At 46.6% G+C, this 22724-nt stretch overlaps 3 protein-coding genes across 5 annotated transcripts; 2 read left to right on the top strand and 1 right to left on the bottom strand.

Moving 5' to 3' along the window:
- The first annotated feature begins 59 nt into the window (after positions 1-59).
- On the top strand, positions 60-2528 carry SNRPB (small nuclear ribonucleoprotein polypeptides B and B1). Its single transcript, XM_059480873.1, has 7 exons — positions 60-158; positions 266-417; positions 778-889; positions 1136-1288; positions 1641-1779; positions 1919-2044; positions 2340-2528. Exons 1-7 carry the CDS (start codon positions 156-158, stop codon positions 2375-2377), a joined length of 723 nt encoding a protein of 240 aa, XP_059336856.1. The 5' UTR covers positions 60-155; the 3' UTR covers positions 2378-2528.
- Positions 2529-2717: 189 nt separating this feature from the next.
- DDX27 (DEAD-box helicase 27) lies at positions 2718-9276 on the bottom strand. Its single transcript, XM_059480713.1, has 21 exons — positions 9145-9276; positions 8927-9061; positions 8765-8824; positions 8343-8493; positions 7921-7967; positions 7679-7765; positions 6815-6920; positions 6555-6728; positions 6080-6230; positions 5828-5927; positions 5578-5719; positions 5350-5503; positions 5154-5235; positions 4901-5078; positions 4653-4759; positions 4406-4511; positions 4210-4304; positions 3983-4109; positions 3690-3774; positions 3420-3494; positions 2718-3143 (listed from the first exon to the last, which is right to left on the bottom strand). The coding sequence occupies exons 1-21, from the start codon at positions 9238-9240 to the stop codon at positions 3128-3130; spliced, it is 2274 nt and encodes a 757-aa protein (XP_059336696.1). The 5' UTR covers positions 9241-9276; the 3' UTR covers positions 2718-3127.
- Positions 9277-9388: 112 nt separating this feature from the next.
- ZNFX1 (zinc finger NFX1-type containing 1) lies at positions 9389-22165 on the top strand. 3 transcript variants are annotated; one of them, XM_059480600.1, is made up of 13 exons: positions 9390-9794; positions 10496-12430; positions 13215-13346; positions 13781-13926; positions 14129-14272; positions 14757-14874; positions 15128-15369; positions 15481-15620; positions 15936-16090; positions 16765-16910; positions 17267-17377; positions 18095-18190; positions 19617-22165. In XM_059480600.1, exons 1-13 carry the CDS (start codon positions 9740-9742, stop codon positions 22050-22052), a joined length of 5856 nt encoding a protein of 1951 aa, XP_059336583.1. In that variant the 5' UTR covers positions 9390-9739; the 3' UTR covers positions 22053-22165. The 3 variants fall into 3 exon arrangements, with proteins under 3 accessions (XP_059336585.1, XP_059336583.1, XP_059336584.1); XM_059480601.1 differs by having other exon boundaries at positions 14760-14874; XM_059480602.1 differs by lacking the exon at positions 18095-18190 and having other exon boundaries at positions 9389-9794.
- The last annotated feature ends 559 nt before the right edge of the window (positions 22166-22724 follow it).

Consider the following 22724-nt stretch of genomic DNA (forward strand, 5'->3'; position numbering starts at 1 on the left):
CGCGCCGGAACGGGCGGGGCCCGCGCAGCGCGGGCGGAAGTCGCGGCGGCCGCACGTAGGAGCTTCCGCCGGGGCGGGCGGGGAGCGCGGAGCGAGGGAGCGCGGCGGGAGCGGCAGGAGCAGCGGCGGCGGGGGGAGCACGGAAAGCCGCAACCATGGTGAGCCGGGCGGGCCCGCGGGGCGGGGGGCCGCCGGTGCAGCGAGCTAGCGGTGCAGCGAGCTCCGGGCCGGGCCGGGCCGCAGGTGACGCGGCGCTCTCTTGCAGACGGTGGGGAAGAGCAGCAAGATGCTGCAGCACATCGACTACCGCATGCGGTGCATCCTGCAGGACGGGCGCGTCTTCATCGGCACGTTCAAGGCCTTCGATAAGCACATGAACCTCATTCTCTGCGACTGCGACGAGTTCCGCAAGATCAAGTGAGCGCTGGGGGGCCCCCAGCCCGGCCCTCATCGGGGGGGCCTCGGGGCGAGAGCCGGGACAGCGCTGGGGCAGCGAGTGCTGCCGGATCCTGCAAAAACACTCATGGGTTTAGTCTCTTTTGTCAAATCGCCAAACTGCCAAAGCTTATCGGACCCTTTGTTTCGGTTCTCCTAATAACCAACATATATGATGCCGTTTGTAGCAGTTAAGATTTCTCTTTGTACTTAGTTTGTGGCATAAAAAAATATGCTCATCTCTGGAGAAGCAGCCTAGTCATATATTCGGTTGAAACCTCAAAGAGCAGCATTCATTCATTCTGTTTTTTCTTCTGTTTTGCAATTTTTTTTTCTCCCCAGACCTAAAAATTCAAAACAGCCAGAGCGGGAAGAGAAACGAGTCCTTGGCCTTGTGTTGCTGCGAGGAGAAAACCTGGTGTCCATGACAGTTGAAGGACCACCTCCAAAAGATGTAAGAATAAGCAGAGAACTAAAGAAAAAACAAGGGAAATCTGATGAATTTGTTTCTTTGCAAGGGAGTGATGCTATTGTTACAGATCTTACAGATGCTGTTGTAACTAGGTCCAACAAACTTCTCTGCAGGAAGCTCTAATTCCTTTGTGGGCTGGGACATTTCATTGGACAAAGGAAGGCTGTGGGCATCTGTAGGCTCTGAGGATTTCTGATAAATCTTTCTTTTTGGGGGCTTTGTTTTCAGACTGGAATTGCCCGGGTGCCCCTTGCTGGAGCTGCTGGAGGACCTGGTGTTGGCAGAGCAGCAGGGAGGGGAGTTCCAGCTGGTACTCCCATGCCACAAGCTCCAGCAGGATTAGCTGGCCCTGTCAGAGGAGTGGGAGGACCGTCCCAACAGGTGAGATACTATGACCCATGTGGCTTTTATTTTTTGGTACCAGTGTGATGCAAGAAATTGGTGTAGTGGAAGAACTGTAATCCTAGTTTACCACAAAGTTTGAGCCTAGTGAGGCTTTTTTTGGTACTAGATCTCCCTAGGTATTGTCCTGTATGACAAAAGAGGGTTGAGAAGTGTAGCTTTTCACACATAATTCAAGTGGTATCCATTGAATTGTATTACAGTTTGTAGTGTTCTTTGGTAAGTTAAGAGAAGACTGGTGTAATTTCTGAAGGGGAATTTCAATATGATTTTTTAGTTATTATGATAAAGCAGGTGCTATTTTTTCTGAGTCTGTTTGTTTTGTCTATAGGTGATGACACCCCAGGGTCGTGGAACAGTTGCAGCTGCTGCTGCAGCAGCCACTGCCAGCATAGCAGGAGCCCCAACTCAGTACACACCAGGGCGTGGGGGTCCTCCCCCACCCATGAGCAGAGGAGCCCCTCCTCCAGGTAGGAATTACTCTGTAGAGCTCATGTTTTGTTGCAAAATTTGTAATAACATTTTTCTGATGAAAATGTGGTATTGTAGAATATCCTGATACCCAGCCAGTGCCTTGAATATTCATGCTTGTTTTTTCTCTGGCTTAAGGAATGATGGGGCCTCCTCCAGGCATGAGACCACCAATGGGCCCCCCCATGGGAATGCCACCTGGCCGAGGGGCTCCCATGGGAATGCCCCCCCCAGGCATGAGACCACCACCCCCAGGGATGAGAGGTGAGCACAGACTATCCCAACTGCTGTGGGGCTCTGAGGAGCTGTAATAAAATGTTTGAAGGGTGATGCATTCCAGTATCTCCCTAGCTCTGCTAGATGTCAAAGTGCTTTGGTGCCAGAAGGGGTTCTGTGGCTACTTTGAACATGGGGAAATGTTTGGTTTTTTGTTTTTTTTTTTTTTTTTTTTTTTTTTTTTGTTTTTTGTTTTTTTTTTTTTTTTTGTTTTTTTGGTTTTTTGTTTTTTTTGTTTAGTGTTGCTGCTTCTTTTCTCTTCAACTCTTTCCTTTATTCCCAGGACCCCCTCCACCTGGCATGCGTCCCCCAAGGCCGTGAGAGTTCTGTGATGTACCTCTGAAATGGGAGAAGACCAAGGAAGGGGATACACTGAGCAGTACCACCTGTCATACCTTTCCTATGTATATTTTATATCTGCTGTTGGTGATATTTGACCTTTATAATAAAGATGGAAAACCTAGTACTAGGAGTCACTGTTGTGCTGGTCTGTTTGTGTGTGTCAGGAGTGTGAAGAAAAAAAGCTTAATTTGTGTAGACAGAAATTAACAGGTGGTCTGTGTTCCTTACAGGAATTAAAGTATAGCAATGAAGTTTAACGTGGCTGATGGAAAAAGAACAGATTTGGAGAGTGGAGATGGTAAAAAATTAAAGAAACATCTTTGTGACAGGTAGTTTGAAAAACTTTTCTTCCTATTATAGAAATGGGTTCTAAACCAAAAGAATATTTTTCCAGCTCTTAATTATTTGAGATCTCAGAAGTCTATGAGCAAAACTTTGTTCAGTTTTTGCCTTAAAGTTATTATGTACATGAAATATGTAGCATATTCCAGCTCTCAGTTGTTCTAGCCATCCATAAAAACATTAACATTTTACAAGAAAAATAATCCTTTATTTCATGGGTTGCTACAGATGATTTCACAGTCTTCAACCAGGTAATTGACAAACATCCCACAGTTATTCCACTTGAAGAAAAACTTCAATTTTACTGAGGTTGTCTCCTTGCAGTACTATAAAATTGAGGGCCTGTACAATGTGTCTGAAATTACCCATTTGGTAACAGTTCTTACTTTACTTTCTTTTATACCTGCAAGAGAAGACAATAGAAATTATATTACTCCATCAGTCAAACTCTCAATGACAGATGAGGAGCAGCACTGAGCATTTTCTAGGCATAATGGTCTCCCAAGTAGAAGCCTAGGAAATGTGTTATTAAAGGCCCTATCTTTGATTACCCCCAGCATCAGACCTGCAATAAGAGGGTACTGCAGAACCAACACACCTTTTAGCAATGACAAGAAGAAGAAGAAGAAAGCAAGGAAAAAGCCCCAAGACTTGAACAAGAAAGTAAAGGGAACTATACCTGGACTTGGATTTGAAGGTCCCTCCTTTCCTGCGCTGGGCGATACCCAAGCGTTTTCGATCTTCAAATGATGGGCTTCAGAGAGAGAGGGGAGGGAGGAGAGGTCAGCCATGTCACAGAATTATATCAGCAGGACAGGTACTTCCCAAAAGAAGCCTGCCCCAAATTTCAGAACCTCTTCCCCCAATACCAGAGTATCCCTGAGGAAGTACAGAGATGCAAACAAATTCTCATTACTGCAGCTACACTAATGTAGACCTAAGACCTTACCCAGCACGGTACTGCTTCAGAGCCTTCCTGCTTGTGTTGGTCAGCTCTTCATCAAACACAGACACTTTTTTCTTCTTCTTGGGACCTAACAAATAACAATCAGAACACTGCATCATCACAGTACTCTTGAACACAACAATTAGCCTAAGCAGGAGGCAAATGACTGCAAACATGGACCCTGGGCCAGCACTTGTGGCCATTCCTTCAAAGATCTCTATACAAACTAGATTAATTTACCTATTTCTAGAAAAGTGACATAAAAATGAAGTTAGCTGTAACACAAAAGTCTCTACCTGCTGGTGCTGCTGCTGGTTCCTCTTCTGGCAAGGCTCTGGCTCTCTTTGCTCGGCGATTCCTCTTTGCCAGCCGCTCAGCATACATTTGAGATTTCAAGATCTCAAACTGCGACCTTTCCTCTGGCTGAAAGGTGTTAAAACACAAGTTTTGGTGATGTGAAGCTTTGCTAAGGGAGAACTATGATAGTCTAGCCAGGGTCCCACTTGTTGACAAATCAACTCACTGTCATTTGGCCTTTTTTCTGTGTGTCCTGAACAAATTTCTTCCTTTTCTTTTTCCCTCGTAATGCTAGGTCAAATTCCTGCAGGGCTTTAGCCACTGGAAAGAGAAAGAAAACCAGAATAAAGAACCTCTTAAAGCAGAAAGCAGAGGCCAGCTGTGGCTATAGAATTTTAAAAGGTCACAGTGTCATGACTCACGTTTCTCTTTCTTCCTCTCCTCACGGGTCTGGAACCAGCTCCGCTCCAAATTCTCAGTCCCAGTCTCTTTTTTGCCTGTCTCCAGCTGCTTCTTTGCCTTGTTGATCTGTGATAATTCATGCAAGATGTGAGCTCATGATAGCTAAAAATTACTCCTCTCTTCCCTTTCTAAAATAGGCAGTTTAAGTACACTTAGGGTAACCTCATAATGGACTATATCACACCAGATACTAAAAAAATTGCTTACCTGGGCCTCTGACTGTTGCATCTCACGTTCCTCACGCTCCAAGCAGAGAACTGCATAGATATCTTTCTCTAGATTCTCAATCTTCTCCCGAAATTTCAGTATGACATCTGAAAACAACACCATATGAACACCAGAGGCAGCTCATGTGAAGTCCAGCTTGTTTTTCAGCACCTCTAGTGTCCCTGTGTACCACGATATTCCCTGTGTACTCTTGCAGCTTTTTACCTCAGTATAAAAGTACTACATACCTTGGGGGAGGATTCTGGCTTTCACTGGTGTTTTAGCAGTTTTGACAATCTCCTTCAGCATCTTGCGCTCTTCCTCGCCCACCAGTGAAACGGAACGACCAGCCTTGCCTGCCCTGGCTGTCCGACCCACACGGTGCACATAGTGTTTGATGGTGTTGGGCATGGTGAAATTGATTACCTGTAACAGAAACGGTGTTAGTAGGAAATCAACATGAAATGCCTCATTAAAAAGCTCAGCATTTCATATACTCACTGTTTTAACACCTTCAATATCGAGTCCACGTGCAGCCACATCTGTAGCTACCAGGATATCAATCTGCTCATCCTTAAAGCGCCTGAGCAGAGAAAGCAAATACATTAGCAATGAATGTATCCATCTACTTCCACCCTAAAACTTCCAACTTGGAACTTCTTTTTAGCCTAGGCTTGCTAACTAAGCCTGCTAATACCTGAGTGATTCCAGCCGCTGTGTCTGAGAGAGGTTCCCATGCAGCTCCCCAACGCGCAGCCCCATCAGTCCCAGCAGGATGTGCATGCGGTGAGCTTGCTTCTTGGTCTGGGTGAAAAGCATCACGTGGTCCTGGAACGTTCGTGTCAGCAGAGCTAAAAGAAAGTCCTCTCAGAAGGCTGCTCCACAGTCACTCACTGATTCCAGCCTGCCTTGGCTCATCACTGACCTGTTACAATGGCCTCCCGGTCCCCCTCCCGGTTGGGTCTGATCCGGATAAATTCCTGCCGCAGGAAAGGCGCAACATCTGTGTTGCTGTTCACGAAAATTCGGACGGGATTTTTCAGGGAAACGGAAGCCAAATCTTTCACCTACAAAAACAGGTTAAGAAAAAATAGTCCACATGATTTCTGGTAAAAGACCTGAAAAATTCCCATTCAACTTCCTGCCTGGGTATGTTTCTCGGCAGCTTGTCTTACCTCCTCCGTCATTGTGGCAGAGAAAAGCATTGTCTGACGGTGGTGGGAACACAACCTGATTATTTCCTTCATCTGTTCCTCAAAGTATTCATCCAGCATCCTACACAGGAGAAAAAGAGCAAGGTAAGGCAGCTTCACTTGGGCCTGGCCAAGAAACATTACATAAGGCAGGACAAGAAGGACAGCCTGATAACCTGGAGAAATGAAAGCAAAAACCTGCCATGTTTTTCATTGCTGTCCTGCTTACCCTACCTGTCTGCTTCATCCAAAATCAGCACCTCAACACTGCTCAGGTGGAAAGAAGGACAGTTGTGGAGATGATCAATCAGTCGCCCAGGAGTGGCAATAAGAATGTCTGGCCCTGAGCGCAGAGCAGCTTCCTGAGTCTTCACATCCAGGCCACCTGAAAGAGAGGGAATAGAGACTGCTGACCCCCAGAGCACAATGCAGCAAAGTACAGGGATGCAAACTGCCTGAGAAGAGGAAGCACCTCAGATAAAACCACATTCAAAAATAGAAATGACCCCATATTTTCTTTCTCAGAAACAGCTAAACAAGTACATCACAACCTTGGAAAGCAAGACTTTAAACTGCAATGTATCTACTAGAAGCATAATAACCACACAGCCTCCAGTTTTACACACAGAATTCCCAGTTCTGCATAGTGGTTTACAATGAGCCTTTTTCTGTATAGTGGTTTACAGTTCACATAAATGACTGAACTCACCTACTGCCAGACAAGTTGTGACACTGCTGAACTGTGCCAGCTGTTTTGTGACAGAGTGCACCTGAATACCCAGCTCTCGTGTGGGCACCAGAACCAGCACACGTGTTATGGGAGCCTGACGAGGTTTGTAAATCAGGCGCTCAAGGACAGGCAAGATGAAGGCAGCTGTTTTACCTGAAAAACAAAAAAATATTAAGAAGGGTTACCAATTATTGTGAATAGCTGATTCTCTGTTTCTAGTGCCCTGCTCGACTCCCTACCTGTCCCAGTGGCAGCACAAGCACAAATATCCTTTCCCAGAAGACCCACTGGGATACAAGCCTTCTGAATTGGGGTTGGTTGCTTGAAGCCAAGAGCTGTGATTGCCTAGAAAGGAGGGAGAGCAATTAAACTCTGTCTCTAGCATGGCCACACCTGGAGTGCTGTGCCCAGAGCTGGGCTCATCACTACAAGACACACAGACACACTGCAGAGAGACAAGCAACAGGCTATGAAGATTATGAAGGGCCTGGGAGCCCCTCACATCTGGGGAAAGGCTGATAGAGCTGTGACTCCTCAGCCTGGAGAAGGCTCAGGGGAAATCTGTCAATGTCAATAAATATCTGATGGGAGGGTGGAAAGTGGATGGAGCCAGGCTCTGTTCAGTGGTGCCCAGAGAAAGATGCAATGGGCACAGACTGAAACATGGTGATATATGTGTTTAGTTCCCTCTAAATACCACGAACCACTTTTTCACCTCAAGGGTGACCAAGCAGCAGCACAAGGGGCCCACAGAGGTTGCAGGCTCCAGCCCTGGAGATATTCAAAGCCATCTGGACACATTCCTAGGCAAGAACTCTAGGTGGCCCTTCTTGAGTAGAGGTTGGACAAGACGACCTTCAACCATGCTGTGACAAGTCTTGCTCAAGATGGTGTTAACACATTCAATCTTTGATTGACACCATCAAAGAACAGTTCCATTAATGTATAATAACAGCTTCTAAAGGACTATCACACTATCTCCCAAATTATTTCCTTGTCAGAGAGGTTGCAAAGTAATGAGAAATTTGACAGCTCTAATTGGTGGCAGGGAGGCTGTACAACATTCTTCAGAGTAACATGTAAAAAACCAGCTAGGTAAATACCTTCAGCAAAGGTCGTGAAAGATTCATGTCCTGGAATGACAAGTTATCATCATATTGAGAGGCATCTTCAAAAAAGCTCTCTGCTTCCTAGAAACAGGAACAACAACAAAACTGGAACAACACATGCAGCAACACAACATTATCAAAGGGCTCTGGGCTGGTTTCTGAGCTATGATTTGTAAACCAAAGCAAATTCCTCAGTAAGAAATACTGGAGGAATTAAACTAGTTTTTAACACTTACCACTTCTCCCTTTTTTGATCTCTTCTTTTCCTTCACTTTGACCTTATCTGCAGAGAAAGATAAGTGTGACAGGAATTAGGAAGCACAGCTAAACCCATAACAAGATGAACTAGCTTCACCTTGTAACCTCATACTTTTTGCTCTCAATTCAGCTATTGAGGGAGAAGCCTCAGAAACCAGTAGAGGCATGTAATGGAGTAAACTTGCCCAATAAACATCCTTGTTCGGGGATGAGGTCAATTATGGCTACCATTCAAAATAAACTTGATTAAAATCAGAAGGAATGTTGCAGAAGGCAAAAAAAAAAAAAAAAAATTAAAGGTGCTCCTTGCCCACTCCCAGCAAGGCTTCACTTCACACTTTTCTCCAGTGAGCCAACTGTGTGTCAGACTCTTGGCCATCTCAGTGTGTACTGCTGATACCTGCTGTTGTGAAGATACTTTCATCATCTAGTGAATATTCAGACTCCACATCTTCTTCATCCCTCCTGCAATCCTCATGCTCCTTTTTGATTTGATCATCTTCAGCCTCTGCATCCTCAACCTTTACTTTGGCTTGTTTAGCTTCCCTTTCCTAAAAAAAAAATAAAAATGACAAAAATGTTTTAAAAAGAAAGGATGAAAAATAAACTTCAATCCTTTGTGAGTCTGTGTTTGCTATCATGACCCCATTCACAAATCCACGGTTTTGCATAACTTTAATCACTAATAATTCTGCAAAACCATCCATTCAGCAGCACATCCCATGTGGCAGCAAACCGAGCCGATGAGCAGCAGCCACAGCACCGTGGCTCAGGGAATGGCCACACACATACCAATATTTCAGCAATGAGAAAGATCCTGACCTGGAGCTTCCTTTTCTGTCTCACTTTCTCAATTTTCTCATCCAACGTCGTTGCTGCTTTCTAGGCAGAAAATCACAACAGGAGAGCTGTAAGAGGAGCCCAGGAGAGCAGTGGGAGCTGTTGCCTCTGGTACCGCAGCTCCATCCCGGCCTCAGGCCTCACCTTGCCGCGGAGCTGCCGCAGCGCCGCCGTCCAGGCATCCTCCCCGCCGGCCTCCGCCTCCCCGAACACGAAGTCGGCGCTGAAGTCCCCGCGGGAGGGTCCCCGCCGCCTGGGGCCCGGCGCCCGGGGCAGCTCCTGCGGGAACAGCCGTGAGCACGGACCCCGGCCCGGCCCCGCCGCACCGGCCCGGCCCGCGCCTCCCGCCCGCCCGGCCCCACCTCCTCATCCTCGGAGTCGCCGGATTCGGAGTCCACGGGCACCACGTCCCCCTCGGCGATGGTGCCCACCAGGCCCAGGCTCTCCAGCGTGGCCATGGCTGCGAACCGGAACCCCGCGGGCCACGCGTGCGCTGGGCCGGGCCGGGGGCCGGGCTGGGGGCCGGGCCGGGCCGGGTGGGCAGAGCTTCGGCTGCCTCCGCCCCGCAGTGCCGGGAAAGGAAACCGAAAGCAGTCCTGCCGGGGCTGGACCGGTGGCCGTGCGGTGTTTTCCCATACTTTGCAATTTCACTGTGCTTCGCTTCCCCTTCTCTTCGCTTCCCCTTGCCGAGGGAGCCGGAGAGAGAAGGAGAAGCTTCGTTTCGGGCGCGCTGACCGCCGCTGACAGGAGTGGGGGGTCTGCCCACCGGGCGGGACTTGCGGGGAACTGGAAAGCGAAACTTTGGGGGGAATTGGAAAGGGAAGTTCTGCTGGGTCTCGGGGCAGACGCGGCGCAGCATCTCCCGTGTTTGGCCGCAGGAGCGCCGCGGTCCCAGCGCCCAGCGCTGCCCTCGCCCCGGAGAGCTGGAACAGAGCCGGAGCGGTCCCCGGCCGGGCCATGGAGGGTCCTGGGCAGGAGCCCCACTCCCTACAATTCCGAGGTGGAGCGAGAGGTGAGGGTCCCCCGGGGAATGCAGGGCAGGAGGGCTGGGTGTGGTGCTGGTACAGGGGGATCCGCTACTCCCCTACCTGTGTACAGCGAAGTTTTCTCTCAAGGCTGGGTTTCAGCACTTCCTTATTTGCCCTTGGAGTCTGTTTGGGGCCATGATGCGGCGATGTGTCGCAGCAGGCTCTTCCTGTTTGTTCCTGCTAACAGTCAATTTTTCCCTAAACGTTCTGTGGGGAGTCTGATAAAAGCCCCGTGGGCTGCTCTTCCTTCTTCTCCGAAAGGCTGGACTTTCAGTAAACACTCCATGTTTTGTGCGTGCTATGTACAGTTCAAGTCAGTTGTGGCGTCCTCTTATCATTATTTCACTGATGATTAACTCCCCAGGAAACGCTGTCCTGTGCAGAAAACTTAAACTTTCACCTTCTTACTTCTGCTTTCAGTTCTGTGGAAAGAGGTTTTCTTTTTTGGTGTCTTCGTAGCTCAAGTGAACTCTAAGCACAGCACTCTCTTTAGCAGTTGGATAGAAGGGTACAAATGAGACACTAATTTGAAAATCTATGTGCAAATGTAATAATTTTTAATTTGATGTCAAATGTTCAAAATATGCTGACTGTCAGGTCAATATACTCATTTGTCTTTGTTGGGAAGCATGTTAATTTGGTTGATTTATAATTAAGGAGTGTCATTTTTCCTGCTTTTTTAAAGGACGTGTGCTTCGTTTGGACACTGGCTTTACAGGAAGAGGCAGAAACAGAACAAATAATGTGCCAGGCCAGGCACCTAAGTTAGGGGAAAATTTCCAAGACAATAATTGTACCCTTCCACATCGGCAAAGAGGAGAGGGGTTTTGTGGTTGGACTTCAAAGGTTCCTCAATCAAGTAAGAATCCAAGAATCCAAGGTGAACAGCCCAACAGTGAAGCCACAGGATTCTGGAGAAAACAGGAGAATGAGGGAAGGAGAGTGAGGTATCAAGGTGGACAAACACATGACAGGGGCAGAGGACCCTGGAATGAGCAAGAAAATGCATTTAGAGGAAGAAGGTGTCAGCTTGGACAAGCCCGTGAGAGGACCAGAGGACCCCAGAATGAGCAAGAAAATGGAGGCAGGGGAAGGAGGTATCAAGGTGGACAAGCTCAGGGAGGAGCTAGAGGGAGAGGGCTGAGGAGTGCTACCCCAGGTGGTGCCCACCGCAGTGAGCAGCCTCGGCAAGCCAGAAGGATTGGCTATAAATTCCTTGAAAGTCTCCTTGAGAAAGACCCCTCAGAAGTTGTCAACACACTTGCTTCCAGTTCAGGGTTGAAGGAACTTCTTTCCCAAACAACCATGAACCGCAATTTCGTTCAGCTCATTTGCCAGGTGCTTCGGAAAGCGTGCAGTTCCCAATTGGATAGACAGAGGGTCCAACACATTCTTGGGGTTGTGAAGGAGTCCAACTTTCTCAGGGTCTGTCTGCCACAGTATGTGTCTGACATGGTAACAGAAGTAGTTCCTGCTGTACGCTATGAGTACCCTGAGCATATCAGCAACATCATTTTACTTCTTCAGCACCTGATAAGTACTTTCCCAGCCAGCTCTGTGCAGAAAGTCTCCCTCCTCTTGACAGTCTTGACAGCATCCATCGATGCCCTGAGAGGTTTTGGTGTGGACATCACAGAAGAGACAGAGAAGAATCTCAATCAAGTCCAGATGCTCATGCAGCATCTGCAGGAGAAGAGACGTGAAGGCACCCTGAGGGCTGATAATTGTACATTTATGCAGCCTCAAGATGGGCAAGCAGGAAGCTATCGTTTCATGAGCATTTGTCCAACATACGATGAGATCCACGGTAATGAGAAACCTTTTCTACGTCCCAATTTTGTTTCTGGAAAATATGAAAGCACCAGTATTTATCTTGACACCCACTTCCGACTTTTGAGAGAAGACTTTGTAAGGCCGTTAAGGGAAGGTATCATGGAGGTTTTGCAGAACCTCCAGGACAGAAATTTAAGAAAGAGAAAATTTGATGACGTCAGGATCTACTTTGATGCACGGATTATTGCCCCGTCTTGTACACCAACTGGAATTGCTTACAAGGTCCAGTTTGACACAAAACCACTGAGGTTTGTACATTGGCAGAATTCTAAACGATTGCTGTATGGATCCCTTGTCTGCATGTCCCAAGATCACTTTGAAACATTCCTTTTTGCCACCGTTTCTAATCGTAATGCTGCAGAACTTGCCAATGGGATTGTGGAGCTGTCTTTTGATGCAGACAGCCAGCCACTGGTGGGAGAGTTTGAACCCTCAGACTCTTTCCTCATGGTAGAGACAACTGCCTATTTTGAGGCCTATAGGCATGTGCTAGAAGGGTTGCAGAAAATGCGGGAAGAAGACATCCCATTCCAGAGGTACATTGTGGAATGTGATGCACAGGTGAAGGTGCCAGCATACCTGACATGGGATACTGCCTACAACTTTGCACCCTTGGTGAAGACTTCACGTAAAGAGAAGTGCCCTGATAGCTTGAAAATTGTCAAAATTCTAGATCCCGGTCAATGGCTTTCAATGGAAGATTTGAAATTAGATGAGTCTCAGATGCAGGCATTGAATCTTGCACTCACCAAGGAGCTGGCTATCATCCAAGGACCTCCTGGCACTGGTGAGACATATTTGCTTAAAGGCTCTGTAATTTAAGGAGTTCTTGTTGATTTCCCCATCTAGGGAGATTAACGTCAGAGAAAGCCAGCTGTACTGTCTCCAAAGCTTTAGTCCTGTGCATAATTGATGCTTGAGTCACCCAGTTAGTGTGAGCTGTGGAGACAGTTAATATCCTCAAATAGCCACATCTGATCTTTGCTCACCTACATGCAAACAGACACCAACTGCACTGTTGGCTGTGCTTGTATATTGGGGTGAAGAAGTTTACAGTGGCCTTTGAGAACTTGGTCCTTCTTGCTGTGCAGCACTCTCCTACTTGTCTTCACAGCATGTTAGGGCTTTGGGAACATTCAGCCGTGAGCCATTGTGTGAATAAAGTATTACAAGATGGACTGTAATTGTTTTAAATGGTACCTGAATTTAACAAGCACCAGTGCTTGTATTTCAGTAGTATATGGATGTTTCATGTGCAGCCAAATGTCATCTATGATGCCAGTATCAGAGTAGGCTGGAGGATCCAGTGGGAGAGAAAACCCTGTGTCCAGTGTATTATCCAAAAAATAACATTCTTGCAGACCACGGCCTTGCTCAGCTACAGGCTGGAATGTCAGTTCATGCTGCTTTGTGTACATTTTGTAAGTTAGTTACCCCTGGAGTCAGTTCTCTTGGCACAGACCAGATTGGCGGCCTGGAAAGAAATCTTTTATCTGTTTTGATGATTTCTGTGTTTCGAGGCACTTATAGAGCGTGGATTACCCTTTTCTGATTCTGAGTTTGTCTTGCAGGGAAGACTTATGTGGGTTTGAAGATTGTTCAGGCTCTCTTGACTAATGATCACGTGTGGCAAAGCACTTACAGGAAGCGTCCCATCCTTATAGTCTGCTACACCAACCATGCACTGGATCAGTTCTTAGAAGGTAAGAGTGCCTGCAAGCAGGATGGTGGTATAATCATAGAATGGTTTGGGTTGGAAAGACCTTAAAGATCATCTAGTTCCAATCCACCTGCCATGGACAGGGATACCTTCCACTAGACCAGGTTGTTCCAAGCTCTGTCCAGCCTGGCATTGAACACTTCAAGTGATAGTGCATCCAGTTCTCTGGTCAGCCTGTTGTTACAACCTGTAATTAGAAACTACACTGTAACCCTTACTCTGCTCATTGTACGGCATGATAACCTGCATTTTGGTTTGATTCTTTTTAGTGACTCTAGCCCCATTGACATAGATTAAAAAAACTTCTCTCAGAGCAAACCACTGTAGGATTTGCTGTCAAAGGGTATTTTTCCTACGTCTTGTCCTACTGCTGAAAACTGAGCTTGGCCATTTAGTTCTAATATTTTTTATTCACAGGAATATACTCATTTGAAGAAGCCGGGATAGTGCGTATTGGGGGCAGGAGTAGCAGTGCAGCCCTGCACAGATTCACCTTGAAGGAGCTGAGGAAGCATGCCTACAGATTTGGTTTCCCAGACTACCACTTCAGAGACTCTGACCATGTATGTACAGACCTCCTGGGAGATGCTGGGACTGGGTTGCCTGTGCATTGGAGGAGGTAATAAACCTCCCCCACACCTGGCCTTTCACCTTGTTTTACGCTGAATTTGGTCACTTAATTCTTCTGTCAGATTTTTGTCGTGCTGTTAGTGAGCTTTGTTTCTCTGAGTGTGACACTGCCTCCCTGGTCTTTGTTGTGAGTAGATAACGAGGGAGATGAAGGAGGCTGAGGGGGGTCTCCTTGAAGGAGCGAAGCGGTTGGAGTGCACGGCCTATGGAGTTCTGCACGAGCGCTACTTGAAACCACACATGGCACCCCAGCACTGGGCCAGCCTGAGAAGGGCTCTGGTAAGAGAGGTCCCTTTCTTCTGAGTCAAGCAGTCCCAGTGCATGCTTACCATCCTTTCTGCTAATGGGCCTGAGGTTCCAGCAGCACACATCTTTTTAGCACCGTTTGGTTACTGGGAAAGTAAAGGAGTGAACAGCAAGCTGTGCCAAATGACAGTAGTTTAAACAAGCAGGGCAAGAGGGGCTTTGAACTTTGCTCCTTCAAACTGCAGAGATTGTAAGTGATCTTTAGTGGCATAAAAATGCAAGTACCCAAAGGGAAGCCTCTTAAGCTGAAGGGAGGAGGGGTACCCAGGAAAGCCTCTTAAACTGAAGGGAGGAGGGGTACCCTTTCTGAAGATCTGGGGCTGCTGGGACTTTCTAGTTCTGGAGGGTGTCTTGAGGGGACTTGTCCTAGTTCCCACTGCTGTAAGGTGCTGCTTTGGCATCATGCTAAGACTCTGAAGTACAAAAGGCCTGGCTGATTTGACTTTCTCTATATTAGCAGGACACTGAGTTTTACTACATTGCTTCACAAAGCTCACTGATTCTGGAGTGGCTGGGACTTGGTGTATCTGCCTTCACTCAGAGTGCTGCAGAGAATATATCAGCTGAAAATCCAGGTAAAACAAACAAAGCAAAAAAAAAAAAAAAACTAAACACCAGAAAGACACCCACCCCACACACATTTTCTACAAGTGTGTTTGCCTAAGCAGTGGATGTGTGCCAGAAAAGAGACACTACTTCTTAACAGGCACTGAATGATGTGTGATACTGTGAGGGAATTAAGATTAACCCCCATTTCAATGTAGTGGTCTGACTGCTGCACTGATAGAGTGGCTGTGGCTTACTTCATGTGACTGGTGACTCCCACAGGTGGTGATCAGGAGGGAGAGGAGGAGAGCGAAGATGAAGCAGAAGAGGAGCTTTTGGAGATCCCAGAGATGGCTGACCTGATTGAAGATGAGAGAGTGATTGAGGATGAAAAGATAGCAGACTATTGGAGGAGGGAGAAGGAAGATGACAGTGTTCAGGAAATAGCCCATTCCATGCTGGCTATGAAGCTGGATCAGGAAGAAGGAACAGCTCAACCACAGCAGGAGAACATGCAGTGGGAGGTACCTGCATGCATTGGCATGACTGTGTAAAGAAAAACACGGGGATACTAAAACAAAAGAATCTCTGTGCTGTAACTGCTTATTGGGGTGCTTTTTTTTTTCGTTTTGCAGGTAACTCGTGGCCAGAGGAGAAAAATTATGCGGAAGATGAAGGTTGAGCTCCGTAAAGTGAACGCAATGACAGAGTTAGAGGCCAATGCTGTTCAGGATGTGTGGCAACTTGACCTGGACTCCCGCTGGAGGCTTTACAGGTGACAAAGCTATTGTGCAGGGCTTGTCAGGCAGGTGTTTCCTAAGATCATTCCAGTGTGCAAACTGTGTCAAGCCATGATGTTTCTGTTTGTACTTGTTCGTTTCCTTGTTTGAACATGCTCGTTCTTACCTTCCTTGTACTGCATGGGAAGCAATATCATGCCCTTCATTTGTACATGTTCAGGACTAAGTACAGATGGTAATAATCTGTTTCCCAAAAGGCATGGCAGAAGTTTTGAGCTGAATCCACTCAGAACCTGTGGATCACCATCCTGTTTTCCTTGCAGTGTGTGATAATGGTGCTTTCTTCCCAGGCTTTGGCTGCAGGCTTACCAGGGTTCTATTCGAGAGAACATTCGGGAGCATGAAGGGCGGTATCAGGAAGCAGCCAGAAAGCTGAAAGAACTGAAGCTGGAGCAAGATCTCTGCATTCTCAGTAGAGCCAGAGTTGTGGGGATGACAACTACAGGTGCAGAGCAGTTGGGAAACAAACCAGTATTGTATTGCTTACAATCATGTTTAAAGAACCTTTTTGCTGAAAGATTAGAATGTGTTGCTTCACAGCCTGGGACAGGCTCTGCCTTTTTAATCTTTGACTCCCTTTGCAGATGGGGCTGTTGTGAGAGTTAAGTAGTGGCATGAGCAGCTTCTGCTGTTTTGCACTCCCCCCTCTTGAGTAGCATTCTTCTAATGGAGCTGCACCACTTGTGCCTTAGTAAGGCACAGCCAATACCTGTGTTGCTATTCCCACAGTACCTTCTGGAGATGGTAGTGTCACGGTTGTTGTAGTTTGTCCCTTTGGAGAGACAATTTAGCCTTATTTATGTGTGTAGAACACATAAATAAGTATAAAGTATAAGTATAAAGTTATCATATTGAGCATTTCTTTTGTCTGAAGAGAGCTTTGGAAAAAGGACCAAGGCAGGCGTAGGAGTAATCCCCACCTGCCTTCCTTAACTCATCATATAGAAGCCATCCCTGGTATTGTGCTGTTTTAAAATTTAAAAAGCCAAGTGTTGAAGTGGGGAATCTTGAGAAGAACCCCAGTTTTTCTGAGACACAGCCTACTCCCCTCTGTGAAAAGTCTTGCCTTACAGCTTGAATGAAGTTATACCCTAAGGTTTATCTTCTGTCCTTGCTCAGGTGCTGCAAAATACCGACAGATCTTGCAGTACATAGAGCCACAGATTGTCATTGTAGAAGAGGCAGCAGAGGTGCTTGAGGCTCACACCATTACTACTCTGAGTAGAGAATGCCAGCACCTCATCCTCATTGGAGATCACCAGCAGGTAACTTTCATGGCTAACATCTCTGTCTGCTGGGTTAATGAACAAGAACCATCTAACCAAATGCTGTGTGGGAAAATTGCCAAGGCTTTTTGCTCCCCAGCTTCCACAGATACCACAGGTCCTCTCTCCTGTAATTTTAGAGTAGAGCTCCTGTGGGACTGATGTTTTAGTTGAACTAATACAATTTTAGATGTGCTTTGATTGTGACTGTATCTAGCTTTGATGTTTAGCACTTCTGTAAGAATCCAGTCTCTGGCCTTTCAGTGGGAGACCAGTCACAAAAAAATGAGCGTGAAAATCCTACTTAGACATAGGAAAAGTGCCAAAACATGGACCTCCTATCCCTTCTCTTTCAGTTGCAGCCAAGTGCAAATGTATATGACCTGGCCAAGAACTTCAACCTCGAAGTCTCTCTCTTTGAACGTCTGATCAAAGTGGATTTCCCTTTTGTCTGTCTGAAGTACCAAGTAAGAAAGAGCTATAAAATACTTCATGGAATTTGTATTTAGGTTGTTTTAAGTTTGTAATACAGTTAAGTTTATATTTCTACTGTAAGAGCAGCCTAAAAGAAGAGCATGTTCCATCTAACTTCTGAAAAGAGTGGTAGGAGCTGTCAAACTGATACAGAGTTCCAGAATATTTTCAGTTATTTAGCTATATTGTCCACAGCACTGTGGTTCTCATGTTTTTCTGTGAAGGACACGGTTTATTGTGGCAACTGAAACTTCCACAGCTTTGCAGAGTGAGACAGCACAATTCTTCTCAGGATGCTTCCTGCTAAATTGCTATAATAATCTATCTTGGTGCCTGGGGAAGTTAATTGTACCACCACCAGTCCTGTGTTAAAGGTACTTGAAAGAGCTCATTTAGTAGTTAGGGTGATGTGCTGGCTTTTGTTATCTATAAGTGTGCCTAGATTTGCACTGAAGCCAGCATTACTGTGCAACAACCTTATCAAGAGATTTTCTTGAAGATGCTCTGCTACTCTCAGTCCTGCAGTTGTTGGTGGTGTCAGCAATGGGGTGAGGGAGAGCAGGGATTGGGAAGTGCTCCCTTCTTGTCTCTTATTGAAAAGTCATCCTTGTCTTATATTCAGCCACTGTCTGTACAGTGGAGCAAAAGAATATTGATAGGGAAATATGGTTCTCCTTTCACAAGACTGATAAAATTGTTTTGTGTTTCAGCACCGCATGCGCCCTGAAATTGCCCAGCTTATCAGTCCTCATATATACCAGAATCTGGAGAACCATCCCTCTGTCCTGGAATATGAGAATATAAAAGTGAGTTTTCAGCAGTCCAGGGGGTTGCTTTTGTCCCCTGTTACTGGCTAAATGAGTTTCTGTAAACTACAGTGTTCAAGGATTTCAAATTCTTAGGTCAAATTCACTTATTGAAATTTATACCTGAATTAAGGAATTGTGCAATATAGAATTACATAAGTAATTTGTAGTTCTTCTGGCATTAGTAATGGTGGACGGTGGAAATAGATCCAATACCAATGACTTTAAAAGAACAGTAAAAATGGAAGGGGGAACAAACAAATTGTAGGAGTTTGAAAGCTAGGAAGAAATCTTAAATGAAAGATTTAGAGGATAATATTGAAATTCCAACATAAAATAGGTGACAGGATTACTGGAACTCTTTCCTTAGTCTCTCCATTTGGGCATTCTGCCAATGCACAACATTGCAAAGAAGATCTATGCAGCTTACAAGTATAAAGTCATCATTTATTATCTAACATGCTCAATAAACAGCCAGAATTTAGTAAGTTATTAGAATGCTTGCCTTGGGTATCAGTCAGAAGTGTCAGTCTTTGCTTCTTCCTTAATGATACTGAGCATCCATCATAGCACTCACTCCCCATTTTCTGATTTAAATTTCCTTAATGAAATGAGGAAATACAAATGAGGAAGCCCTAACCAGGGCTTCATGTATCTCTAGGTTGGTGCTTTTCTTGCATCTTTGAACTATTAACAGTCATCTCTCTGTAATCTTACCTTGGACAACCAGAGATCTGTGTTTGATCTACAAAAGCTGTTCTTTCCTGTTAAAATCACTCTCTGGGTTTTGGCAGGCAGAGCAATAATTTCTTACGGGTAGAATAATTCCAGTTAATAGGTAAAAAAGTAAAAGCACCTGCTAACTCAAGGCAAATAGAGTTTTTGAACAGGTGAGCAGTCCACTCTGAACACCATGAGATGGTAAGTGACTACTGGAGTCCTAGCACTCCTAGTTTTTTCTGTTGAAGAAGAAATCTTCCTTGCTGCTTTGTTTTTATTGCAACAACAGAGGAAGTGTGTTTTAGGCAAGTGCTCAGTCCTGTGCACTGGTAACTTAGTATCTTTCTCCTACAGGGCCAAAACAAGACATTGTTCACACCATGAGTATGCTTTGAGAAGTTACTAACACTTCATGTTTTCTTTGGTATAACCTAGAAACGTACAGTAAAAACATCTCTGGAAAGATAGGGAATAAAATCAGAAACTGATTTCATATTAGGATACTAAAATATTACCAGTAAGCTGAAATGGGAATTTGATTAATAACCTATGGAAATCTAAGAGGAAATCACCTAAGTACACAGTAACTGCATACTGTAGTCAGCTCCTTAAAAGTCCTCCTGGATGTGGATGATCAGGAGCACGGAAACACTCTGGGGTGACAGAAACTAGAATTCTCTCTCTGACATCCTTCCTTTTGTTTCAGGGTGTCTCAACTAATATCTTCTTTGTGGAACATGAGGTTCCTGAACAAGAGATCCAGGAAGGGAAAAGCCACCAGAACCCACATGAGGCCCACTTTGTAGTGGAACTGTGCAAATATTTCTTGTGTCAGGGCTATGAACCTTCTCAGATCACCATTCTCACTACCTACACTGGACAGCTCTTCTGTCTGCGTAGGTTCATGCCAGCAAAGATCTTTGAAGGTGTGAAGGTTCATGTGGTGGATAAGTACCAGGGAGAGGAGAATGATATAATTCTGCTGTCATTGGTGAGGAGCAACAAAGAGGGGAGACCTGGGTTCTTGCAGATCCCTAATCGGATATGTGTGGCATTATCCAGAGCTAAGAAAGGCCTCTATTGTATTGGAAACATGAGAATGCTTGGCAAGGTTCCTCTCTGGAACAAGATCATTGTAACCCTTAGGAAGAATGGTCACATTGGCCAGTCATTGGAGCTTTGCTGTCAAAACCACCCTGGAACCAAGACAAAGGTATCTACAGGTGAAGACTTCAATAGTGTCCCAGAGGGAGGCTGTACTCGTCCCTGTGAGTTTAGGTTGAATTGTGGCCATGCTTGCACAAGGGCATGTCACCCATATGACCCCGAGCACAAAGAGTACCAGTGCCTGAAGCCTTGTCAAAAGGTACTTTGTGAAGATGGGCACCGCTGCCCAAAGTCATGTTATGAGCCCTGTGGAAAATGTATGGTGAAGGTAAAGAAAACTATTTCTAAGTGTGGCCACGTACAGATGGTGCCATGCCATATTCCAGAATGGAAATTTGAGTGCCTAGAACCTTGCCGGAAGAAGTTAAACTGTGGACACACATGCATGCGTACCTGTGGGCAGCAATGCACGATGAAGTGTCCTCAACGGGTTACAGCCACACTGAAATGTGGCCACGAGCAGAAAGTTGCTTGCTGGATGACCAGGATGAGGCATGAGGAGCCTGTGAAATGTGAGAGTAAATGTTCTGTCACACTGGCATGTGGTCATGTATGTTCAGGTTCCTGTCATACTTGTTTTGAAGGAAGATTTCATAAGGCATGTGCCAGGCCATGCAAGCGTGTCTTGATCTGTTCCCACAAGTGTCAAGAGCCTTGTACTTCAGAATGTCCTCCTTGTCAGAAGGAATGTGAGAACTACTGTATTCACAGTAAGTGCAAAAAGAAATGTTGGGAAAGCTGTGTTCCTTGTGCTGAGCCGTGTGAGTGGCAGTGCCAGCACTACCAGTGTACCAAGCTTTGCTCTGAGCCATGCAACAGGCCTCGCTGCAATGTTCCCTGTGCTAAGATGCTGCCCTGTGGTCATCCCTGTGTTGGATTGTGTGGAGAGCCCTGCCCAAAGAAGTGCCTTGTTTGTGACCGTGAGGAACTCACTCAGATCTTCTTTGGCTCTGAGGATGACCCAGATGCTCGATTTGTACAGCTTGAAGACTGCGGCCATGTCTTTGAGTCTCAAGGCCTTGACCACTATATGGATGAAGATGATGATGCCGTCAAGCTGAAGGTATGCCCTCTGTGTCAGACACCCATCAGAAAGAATCTGAGATATGGCAGCAGTGTGAAAAGGCAGGTGGAGGAGATAGAACGGGTGAAACAGAAAATCCGAGGCCCGGCAGAGGAAATTGAGTCTAACAGACAGAGGCTGCAGGCTCAGGCTGCGCTGATGCAGAATCTTTTTCTGAGACCTAATCTATATTCAAAGTATGCCATGCTGGAAAATAAACTAAAAGCTTCACCTCTCTCCACAAAGAGTATCGGACTAATTGAGAACTTGCTTAATTTTTACAAACGTGTAGCAGACCTAACTAATTCTCTGAACAAAATCGATGAGAATGAAAAGAGAGGGCTGATAAAGAGGCTGGATGAAGTGCAGAAGTGGTTGGATAAGCCACGCATCAGTTTTACAGACCAGGAGCTCACTGACCTGCAGTCTGAGATCCAGAGGCTGACTTACTTGCTGAGCCTCTTGGAAAGGTGCAAAGCAACAAGTAGGACGATGCCCGCAGACATTGCAGCAGAGATTAACAGTGCACGGGAGATCCTGGAAGGGACAAAGAAATTCACAGAGGAAGATGACGCTGCAGTGAAGGCTCGCTTGAAGAAGATCAATGCTAGCTTGCCTATGTCAGGGCTGGGGATTTCTGAAGCTGAGCGGGTGCAGATTGTCAGTGCTATTGGCTGTCCCCGTGGCCACTGGTTCAAGTGCAAAAATGGGCACATCTACGTAATTGGGGAGTGTGGGGGGGCAATGGAGGAGAGTAGGTGCCCTGAGTGCCACGAAGTCATCGGTGGCACCAACCACACCCTGGAGAGCAGCAACCGCCTGGCCCCGGAGATGGACGGGGCAACCCACGCGGCCTGGTCCGACGTGGCCAACAACATGCTCAACTTCGAGGAGCTGCGCCGGCTGATGTAGAGTGTGAGCTTCGCTCTTTCCCGCAGACACACACACACACACAGGGGCACAGCCCCACTGCTTTCCCCCTTTGCTTGTTCTTAACTAATAAAGTGTGTCACTAATAAAGTGAACCCGGCTGGGCAGTCTCTGTGGGGTGGGGCTGTCTCTATGAGGCTGTCTCTATAGGGTAAGCTGTCTCTATGGGGTGGGGGTGTCTCTGTGGGGTAGGGCTGTCTCTATGGGGTTGTCTCTAAAGGGTAGGGCTGTCTCTAAGGGCTGTCTCTAAGGGTTGTCTGTGGGGCTGGGCTGTCTCTATCGGGTAGGGCTGTCTCTATGGGTTGTCTGTGGGGCGATGCTGTCTCTATGGGGTGGGGCTGTCTTTATGGGGTTGTCTATGGGGCGGGGCTGTCTCTATGGGGTGGGGCTGTCTTTATGGGGTTGTCTATGGGGCGGGGCTGTCTCTATGGGGCGGGGCTGTCTCTATGGGGCGGGGCTGTCTATGGGGTTGTCTATGGGGCGGGGCTGTCTCTATGGGGCGGGGCTGTCTCTATGGGGCGGGGCTGTTTTTATGGGGTTGTCTATGGGGCGGGGCTGTCTCTATGGGGCGGGGCTGTTTTTATGGGGTTGTCTATGGGGCGGGGCTGTCTCTATGGGGCGGGGCTGTTTTTATGGGGTTGTCTATGGGGCGGG

This window comes from Ammospiza nelsoni, chromosome 12 (assembly GCF_027579445.1).
Source record: "Ammospiza nelsoni isolate bAmmNel1 chromosome 12, bAmmNel1.pri, whole genome shotgun sequence".
Lineage (NCBI taxonomy): Eukaryota > Metazoa > Chordata > Aves > Passeriformes > Passerellidae > Ammospiza > Ammospiza nelsoni.